Source organism: Porites lutea, chromosome 11 (assembly GCF_958299795.1).
Source record: "Porites lutea chromosome 11, jaPorLute2.1, whole genome shotgun sequence".
NCBI classification, from domain to species: domain Eukaryota; kingdom Metazoa; phylum Cnidaria; class Anthozoa; order Scleractinia; family Poritidae; genus Porites; species Porites lutea.
Window position 1 is genome coordinate 2,182,528 of NC_133211.1, and position 10,059 is coordinate 2,192,586.

Genomic DNA, 10,059 nt, shown 5'->3' on the forward strand with positions numbered 1-10,059 from the left:
GAAGTTAGACTGTAAGAATATGGATGAATTATCTGTTAGTTTTACTTAGAAGGAAAGGGTTAAGGGATGTTTAAGTTCGTAAAGATTGACTAGTTTTTAGCTTTCGAGTTTCTTTTGGATTCGTAAGTTTCCTTTTAGCCATCTGTCAGGGGCAGCCAACGACGGCTTCCTCGTAAATACATTGAAAACACTTTTTAGCCTATCCAGAGTATACTTTTAGATCTCTACTAAAGCATTCTAGGCGGCGCTGTAAAATATGTATCTGTTCGGTCATCCTAGGAGAACTTGAGTCTCTTCGAAATTACAAAGGCTTGGGTATTATTTTCCCGAAAATTCTAGACGAAATTCGATGTATTACGAAAGTGAGACATTTTTTAATTCCTCTCTTTTTTTTTTCTTTTTTTTCTTTTTTATTAAACATCATTTAACATAACATTACAATAAACTTTACAATAACAGGGCGGCAAATAAAAAGGAGGCGAAACAGTAAAAGATAAATAAATAAATAAACAAACAAACAAGCAAAATAAAGCGAAATACGAAGGTTCAACAGATTAACAACAACAAGCAGAACAAATAGAAAAAATGTTTTCTAAATTACTATAAATCCAACACTAATCAGAAATGCACAGCGTGGTCCACTTATTTCTGTATTTGTTAAGATTTCCGTTTGTTATTGCAATTTCTCTTTCGCACTGGATTTTAATTTCCAGGAGAACAATGAAAACTTCCAGCTCTGGGGTCTCAAATTTGTTTCTAGCTAAGTAAACGTAATATCTAGCAATTAAGAGATAATGGTTAAAAGTATGAAAGCTGTTAGATTCAGGTTTGTATCCATAAAGAACTTCCGTTGGATTGGGATTTATGTTTTCAGAGCGTTTACGATTCCACCAATCTATGACTTTTTCCCAAAAACCCTTTACCGCAGGACACTCGTAAAAAATATGACTAATAGTTTCACAAGGAGCATCACATTGTTCGCATTTTGGAGAAGATTTAACATTCATTTTCCAATGGCGTTGATTGGTCGGAAGAATATTGTGGATGAGTTTGAACTGAAAACTTCTTAGCTTATTTTCAATGGTGATTTTGAATGGAAGCTCATACGGCACTAGGAGTGAATTTTTGTTCTCTTAAATAGGATTCAGTTAATGGAGGGCAGAAAGATTTCTCAGCGAACATTAGTCGAGCATATTTTGCTGAAACATTTCCAACGGTTAGTTAGTTGTGTTACCTTAGGTTCGTTGGTGTGTTCCTGATTACCATGTAAGATAGCATTTTTCCAGTCTTTAGGAATCGGGGCCAGAAGACCACCGTAATCAAGAAAGGTACCACGAATGTGAAAAGTATCTTTAAGCTCTTGGAAAGATAGGAAGTTATCGTGAGCATTGAGGATATCTTTGATTCTTAAAATGCCTTTACTAACCCATGCTTTATAAAAAAACCGTCTTCCCGCCCATCTTAATAAAGCGGTTATTCCAAAGTATTTCCTCTTTAATTTCATTAACACTAAGGGGTACCTTGGAATGAACGATCTGCCAGACCGTTAAAATGTTCCTATAAAAGAGGGGGAGACCCTCTAGATCTAAGAATTTCAAATCGTAATTACACTGAAACAAAAAAGAGCCTCCGAATTTTTCAAGTAATATATCAAACATGAGATGCAGTGTTTCATCACCAGATGAAACACCGAGAAGAGAGTTGAAAATACGACGCGCAGCGGAGTATTTTTGACGAACTTCGAGGTGTTTCATCTGGTGATGAAACACTGTGTCGAATGTTTGATATTTCTTCTCAAACAAAATCATTTTTGAAGGAGAAATTAAGGATGCAAATAGTAAGCAGTGTTTCATCCGATTTCCAAACATTCATTAAACATTAATTTCCTTTGTATTTTCTTAATGAATTATTAATGAGTTTGAGAAGATGAGAGTCAAGAAGCGCACACCAATGATGACCATCCGATGAACAATAGCGATTTACCCAGGCAGCTTTAACAGATTTCTCTACGTCCGCGAAATTGACCATGTTAAGGCCACCTTTGGAGATTGGGCCTGTCAGTGTGTTTCTCTTTTAATTCCTCTCTTCCTCACATTTTTGAATTCGAAATTTTAGGTTTGCTTTTTTTAACGAAAAATAGCCTAACTTGGGAAGTAAAATGCGAAAATTAAACTTCAGAAAATCGTTGGGAATATATTAGATAAGCTTCGAAAATTAGACATGAATGAAACGGTCATCTAAAAATTTTTAGCCGTCCTCAAGTAACAGGAACTTCGAAGAAATATTTGATTCCCCGAACAGATATTTTACAGAAAACAGTCGTTGGGTGCCCCTGCTTTCTGAAATGTATCACGATCTGGAAACATTTAGCTAAGGGTATCAAGAATCAACAAAGAACGGTATCTGTTTAGTTGAGTAAGAGTCGAGGAATATACAAAAATGAACATACACCACTTGCAAATCTCACATAATGCACCCCCTCCCTCCCCCCCCCAAAAAAAAAATTGCAAAAGCATTGTTTTCAATTTCTCTTGGGATGGCTGTAATCTGACCTAGGAGAAATGGAAAACAAAGGTTATGCAAAATTTGCGAGGGGGGCAAATAAGGTGCATTATTGGAGATGTACAAGTGGCGTTTTGCACATGATTAAGGGTTATAAGATCGGATGTTGTTATTTTCCCAGACTTTTACTTTTCCTCACCCGGCCACTTTTCTGGCTCGCTGGGGACTCGCAGAAACAAATTCCCCAAGCGAAGTCGCACAAGTGGGCCTGCTTGCAGACTGAAATCTTGGAATTTTTAATTCTTTCATGATCTCGAGACTTAAGTTGCACTTCGCACTCAGAGTCATGAGATTCTAATACAGTTCGGTGCTCAGTACCCAAGTCTCACACGTGAAACACGGACCATTTGGTGTTTCTAGACAAAAATAGTTCCAAGGTGAAAACCTAGGAGATCACAAAGTAAGTATCTCAAAGTATCTCTTAATAAGACAGTTAATGTTTCGTCTAATGAAGCTACGGTAATACTTCTTTTAATACACCTACTTTATTCTGTACATGCTATTATTATTATTCAGTTATTATTATTGTTATTATTAGTACTATTATTATTCATATCTCTGATTATTATACATTATCGTCATTATTGCCATTAGAAACAGAGGACTAATGTAGATGTACATCGTACATTTGTATAAAAGCAAGAAATGTCAGTTCCACACCAACAGTCAATTACAGTTAACTCTCTTCTTAAATAACATCTCTCTAAGAAAGACATACTGCCGGTCCCAAACTGGGTGTCAGTTATAAAGAGAGATGACTGTAAGTTTTTTGCTTAGTATAATTCTGTGGAAAAATTATTAGTACATGTTAAAATTTGAGATGCATTAGACAAAAAATTAAATCTTATGTTTATAGTCATTGGTAGAAAGCGTAAAAATCGTCGAGGCATGTCTCCTGAAAATTCGTTATTACCACGAGATTCTAATGTGAGGAGTCGAAATAGGGTAGGTAGTGAGCTGGTGTTACCAGTGGCTGTCTCGTGCATTGCGTGTCTCTGCATGTCCTTGTCTTGATAAAAGATATGTCTCTGATTATTATTTGGGACGATGATTTCTCTTCAATGCAGTAGTTAAAACTGTAAATAATTTCGTTCGAAGTCAGCCCGGTAAATGTTTTAGTCTCTAATCGTCACTTATGTTTCATCCGATATCCAAAGGTCAAGAAGGGGTTAAAAGTTGTATGAAGAATTGCGAAGCAGCCGACTTTTTTTTATTTTTTAAGAATAAAGAATTCATTACTTTATGATTTAAGAGTACCTATTACGTTGTTCTTAACGCTATGCGAGAAAAAAATATCGTATATGTACACACCCCTCAACTCTTAAACAATGGAAGAATCTACTGACTTTACATATTAACTAAAAGGAAGAGAGCGTTTACGGCAAACTGATTGAACAACTACGAGGATGTTGAACCAGTTGTAGTGGCGGATCCGGGCCTTCGATAAGGGCGGGGGGGGGGGCGGCCATCCAGACCCTGAGATAAGGGGGACCCCGGTCTTGGTTTGGTCTTAAAATAAGGGGGAGTCCCATGGATCCGCCAGTGAGTTCTACTTACTAGCATGTTACTTGGCCTCAAACTTCGCTTTTCTTCTTGTAATGATTCCTCTTTTTGCTACTTTCTGCCCTTAACGTCCTTTATTATTTTACCCAGGATAAATTGATTGGTAGGTACTTGCCACTGGAGGTAAGAAATATAATATCACTTTATCAAACATATATGTATAATGATCAGTGGAAAGAATTTCCTTCCGTAATATTTTTATCGTTGGTTCGAGTTACCGAAAGTGAAATTACCGTAAATGTATAAAGGAAATCCAGGGGTAATCGATTTGGGTTCGAGTTAGCGAGGGTTCGAGCTATCGGTAGTAGACTGTACTGACTTCAGTCTTACAAGTGCAATATGATCAATTATTTTACCTTACTGGTCTTGAATTTCCTGGGTACTTTTGATTTCGCGATTTTAGTGAGACAGTATTTCGCGGGGTTTTATTTGCAATTTCAACAGCCTAATATTAAAAAAAGAAACATTAAATTTCGCAATTTCGCATTCTCGATTTCGTTTTAGTTTTAAAAAAATCAGAACGTGTTAAAAATTTCTGTGTTTATACTACTACATGAGAAATTTCTGCAATTTGAGTGGGTTAGAGCAGTGGTATTTCAGCTTACCTTGAAATACCTACATGTGAAAATTACAAAACCTTTTCGGGTTGTAGTTTAAACAAATAATAGCATGACTTGTACTTGATATTTGGCATAAATACCACGCGTGATATTTCAAAATTGTCTCAAATTTCAATCGCCTATTGGCTCGTGAAATTAAGTGTAACAATTTTGAAATATCACTCGTGGTGTTTATGTCAAATATCACTACAAATCATGCTATTACCTATACTAACTGGAACAAGCAATGTGTGAAATTGATGTTATTTCACCACTGAAGATACGAAATGGAACGTAGCAGTAAAACCGCCAGTCAGCAATTTGTGTATTTGTCGATACATATCCTGTAATGTTGCTAACATTAGTTAATACATGTTCATAAACTTTTTGGGCTAAATGTCGCGAATTTTTTACAATCTCCAAAAAGGCTAAATTTTAGACCCGCGAAATAAGTACCAATTAGGTAGCTGCTATTTAATTTACTAATTTTATCACTTTTTTCCCCTTTATTCTTTACAAACAGTTACAATTCATTACCACTTAATCTACTTATCGGTTACTGATTTTACTTTACATTAAAACAGATAACAGTTTTAATATCATAGGTGACGAATTACTCCTTAATTTTGGCGCGAAATTTCAGCGCTTATTTGTAATTTCACATGTGAAATTACTAAATTGCCATGGCAACCTGCCGTACGTCTCCTTTTCAAGATGGCGACGAAGTTTTAAAATGTCATGAATGAAGATGTCAGGGTATAAAAATACGCTTTAGGAAACCTGAACACACGAAAGAGCACATCAAGAAGAATTCTTAGAGGTATGTTGTAGAAAAATTCTGAAAACTTAACCCAAATTTTAGCACTAAACTTTTGAGAGTGGAGTTCGCGATCAATCGATACGATCCAGGATGAACAAGTCAAAAATCCTCGATTGGTAACGTTATTCGTCACCCATGATATTAATAGGTAATCAAATGGTATACTCGTGAAATTATTCCCTAATTTCACTCGTCACCATTTGATTACACATACTAACAAAAGGGAAAATGAAAATTAAAAAAACACAAAAAGAAAGACAAAGTCCACAAAAGGACTACAATGGCAATCACAAGAAGGTTGCCTGCCTTTCCTCTTTCCCTCCTCCATCTGCCCGCTTCTCTTTCTCCCACTTTATTTTCTGAAGGACATTGTTTGAAAGTAGCCCATTTCTTCCTAAAGGAGGCTAAGTTAGCCTACTAATTTTAACACTTGCTACTTCCATGAATGAAGCAGTTTGGTCCTATACAGGCTAAAACTTGTTTATACTTGTAGTTATTGGATGATTAATTTTGTCGCTTAAACTCTTAACTTGACATTTCACTATAGATTTCACTATAGATAACTTTGTTTTTGACATTTAGGATTAAAGGTACAGTAAAACCTCTTTAATACGGACACCAAAGGAACAGAACCAATTGTCCGCTTTACAGAGGTGTCCGTATTATGAATGTAGGGAATGTATAATTTTTGGCATTTCTGGGACCAAACGAACTGTCCGTTATAGAGAGGTGTCCGTACTATAGAGGTGTCCGTAAGGAGAGGTCAGACTGTATTTGAATGATACTGGTAATGGGTATCCTATGATTTTCACATGCTTTAATAAGAAGAGGAAATTTTTTATTGTTCAGTGTGATTTTTGAGGGTTGCTACATGTTGGATCATTATGAAATGAACTTTTTTTTTTCGTTGACGTCCGTTGATTTGTGGGAGAGTTTTAGCCTATCATTTTCAATGAAGAAGCTTCAAACCCCCGATAAACCGACTACTATACATGATCTTATAAACTGTGAATTTTGTCAGTGTCTTTCAGATCGCAATTGTAAGAATTCAATATAAACGTGAATCCATGTGATTTTCATATTGCTGTCTTTGCATGTTTTATATCGACTGGACAATCCAGGCTTCATAAAAAAAAAAAGATAGAATTCGTTTTGACCAGACAAACAACTGGAAGGATTTGTTGCTAAACGGAGCCTTTCCTGGCCAATCAGAGAAGATTTACGTAAGTGTTAATTTGAGTGAACTGCGACTGATAAGTTTGTGGGTAACACGGAGATGGGCTGCTGGTCAACTATAAAAACCAAGGAGCAGCATCAATAGGAAAAGAAAGAATTGTTAAGTCTGAATGTCAGTTGTGAACTTGGCAACGAATTAAAGCGGTAAAGCAAAACAGGTCTCGTCTTTTGTTGAAAAAGAACCGGTTAATCTCTCTAGAAGGTTCTTTGAACAAGATGGCTGGATGTTGGTCTCGTTCTTTCATGCGTTTTTGCTGACCTCGAATTCGTCTTGGTCGAAAAAAAAAATCACCAACCTCGTCCCCAGGGAAGAAAAGCGCCCTGGGGACGAGGTTGAAAAACCACTTGTTCAATAGCTAACCATTATGACCTCACGTTTGGCCAATAATGATATCATCTAATGTATTTTACAGGAAGTTGTTCATTTACAAAATGCTCCCACACAAAGTAGCTGTTAATATGATTCTTGTGCTGATTATATCATCTACTGGTGAATCTTATTGGCATTTGAAAGCTGCAGGTAAATATGTGCAATCCAAGCAAAAGGTTATAGACTCGCTCAGTTACCAAATTCCATTGGCTCGTATCAGAAACTCATAAGAACTCAAAGATCTCCTGCTGTGTTTTTCCGCTCAGTATTTTTTGTTAGCGTTGTGCAGCGGGTTTTGACTTATAAAAGTCTATTCGGCTTTCTTTTTATTCCCCGTCTGTCGTCCACGTTTCAGCTCCTTATGAGTTACTCAGTCGTATACACGTATCTTAACTTCACGTAACCAATGAAAGAGTATTATAAGTACAGGCCATTTGCACGATGTTTTGATCGTGAAAAGTTAGGTAAAAAGATATTGTTTATGAAAGGAAGAAAGAAAGACGATCCCATACGAGTAAGTAAGCCTTCGTCATCACTGAGATTCGTACAGTTAGTACGAAGGCTGTGTTTTTAAATTTTACCAAGATTGATGACTTTTAATCCTTCTTACCATTGGCTGACTCCATTTTTTAGCTTTTAAACACCACGAATGGACGAACCACAGGAGTGGCGTTAGGCCTAGACACAACAAGCTGGATTTTTTTTTTGAAATTAGGATTCTTAGAGGAAGATTTTTAAACTATTGGGGATTTTTAGATTATCTTGAAAAAAATGGTTCTATTTTCTTTGCTTCTTTATTTAATTTCCTATGAAATGATAAGTTTGTCTCATTGTTTACTACTTGGTGACTGCTAGACTGCAATCCAATTGTGCAGCGGTGTTTCCTATTTCGAAAGCATCCCATCGTTCCACCCGGCACTCATCTGCTGGAACATGGAGTGCCTTTTGTTTAATAAGAGAGCCCTCTAGCGTACAAAATGTGTATGCCGTTTTCTTTTCTTAAAGGGAGATCCAAGGTTTCATTAAAAAATATTGTGAGATAAATAGAAATTTTTAGAAAATTTTGGGATTTTTAGAAACTTTTTGGGATATTTATAGATTTTTGGAGGGATTTTTAGGGAAAAAGCTGGGCGAATTTCCGAATAGATTTTTCAGAGCAGTTTTTGGGATATTGGTGTCAATTCCCTTTGGAACAGTGGTAGCTCCAGCCCTAGCACGTTCTCAAGCTAAATAAAACAAGGATTTTTTAAGTTTTTTTTACGCTGATTTTAGCAAGGCGGTGAAGGTCAAGTTTATTGACTAACAGTTAAATATGTCGATTTTTACGCTTTAAGACTAAATTATTGGCGTTTTACCACCAATGGATATCCTCATCGAGACCCTCTACAAATTGATGTCAATTAGCTCAATCATCACTAGTTCGTCTAAACCTGTTATCAGCTTTTAGAATTATCTCAACGGATTAAGTGCCTGAAGTCTTTAAAGTAGAATCGAGTCACTTTAAAGTTGCAAACACTTTTCAGACGATAGTTCTGGATTTTGCCTGATATTTCAATGTCACATACTAGCCTGTCATCACTCTACAATGCCTTAGAGCACATGCATAGAATATGAAGATGTTGATACCCAGAAAAGTTTTTTTTTTTGTTTTACCAAATGAGCTCGCCGACAAAGAACATGCATGTATGGGATAATCGTAAGAGACATTTCACTGATCTTTAACGAGTTTAGAGTTGCTCCTTTGTGATTTCTGTAAAATCAATTAATCTCTGTAATTATTACATAGCGATTTGCCCTGATGGAAATTTTTGCCCAAAAAGATGCTGTAAATGGAGAGCGAGTGACACTGGTTGGGGCTGTTGTAATCAGAACCGTGGTGTTTGTTGCACTGGTGCCATGGATGGAATGTGCTGTCCACGTCATTGGAGGTGTCGTACATTTTTCTTTCCCGCTTTTTTAAAAATATTTTGAATCAACCTGAAGTTTGTATTTATTATTTCTATAAGTTACAGGGGCGGATCTAGGGGAAGGGTGCAGGGGGTGCGCACCCCCCCCCCCTCCCCTGAGATGACCTGCGGTTTTCTAATACAACTGGTATTCTGCAAAAAAAAAAACTATGTGGTTTATTGGTGTTGAAGTAGAGCAAGAGACGAGTGCATTCCCTCCTAAAAAAAATCGTGGATCCGCCCCTGAGTTAGTTAGTTTTAAATACAGAAAGTAAAAAGTTTTATCAGCCGGAAAGCAAGACTGAGTCAAATTCGATTGAGGCCCCATTTGAACAAGCTTTATGGATAAAGAAAGTTATTTTATTGACTGAAAACTTGCTTGTTATTATTCATACCTTAAAATTACACTGTTCACATCAAGGAAAATTTTAGATGCCCCCCCCTCCCCCGCAATTCCCTAAATATATTCCTTCCCAGTTACTTCGCTTCCACCCCCAAATAACTGCGGAGGTACAAATATGTAGGGGGTTTACGAGCAACTCGCTCGCTGAGCGTAGAGGTACCAGCAAGTACCTGAGTTTACATCTTGTTGGTCTTTCATGTTTACAGCAGCTCATATGTAACTAATCTCAACTACTCTCTTTTTTACTTGTGCTAAACACTAGCACTTATATAAGTAAAACGTAGGTACGTTTAGGCTTGCTGTCCATGAGAGTTACAAACGCTTTTCCGAGTGACTTAAACGAATTTCCTGTTGATAACCAAAGTGGAATAAACACACCCATGAGAAAACTAATGAAAGCGTGACAGCTAAACCCACGAGGCTCTACCTTAAAACAAAACAGGAACTCTGATGTAGGTAACCATCAAGGTCAGTAATGTTCCCAAAAGGTACCCACTTAAAAACTGACAATCAAACTTAATTTAACCCCAAGCTTGATGACACTTCGGTCAACAAACCCA

General features: G+C 36.7%; 1 protein-coding gene across 7 annotated transcripts in view; it reads left to right on the forward strand.

The window, feature by feature from the left end:
* The first annotated feature begins 2,519 nt into the window (after positions 1–2,519).
* Positions 2,520–10,059, forward strand: part of LOC140952403 (uncharacterized) — an 8,176-nt gene continuing 636 nt past the window's right edge. The window contains exons 1-5 of one of the 7 annotated variants that reach the window (XR_012167350.1): positions 2,520–2,962; positions 4,216–4,248; positions 6,666–6,767; positions 7,194–7,300; positions 8,937–9,078. Coding sequence is in view for 1 of the 7 variants with exons in the window: in XM_073401832.1 (XP_073257933.1) it covers positions 3,409–3,507; positions 4,216–4,248; positions 8,937–9,078 (274 nt within the window). In the remaining 6 variants the exon portion in view is untranslated. Of the gene's footprint in view, positions 2,963–3,121; positions 3,508–4,119; positions 4,249–6,665; positions 6,768–7,193; positions 7,301–8,936; positions 9,079–10,059 lie in introns of those variants that run through there. The other 6 variants (XR_012167349.1, XR_012167352.1, XR_012167351.1 and 3 more) reach the window with 6 other exon arrangements.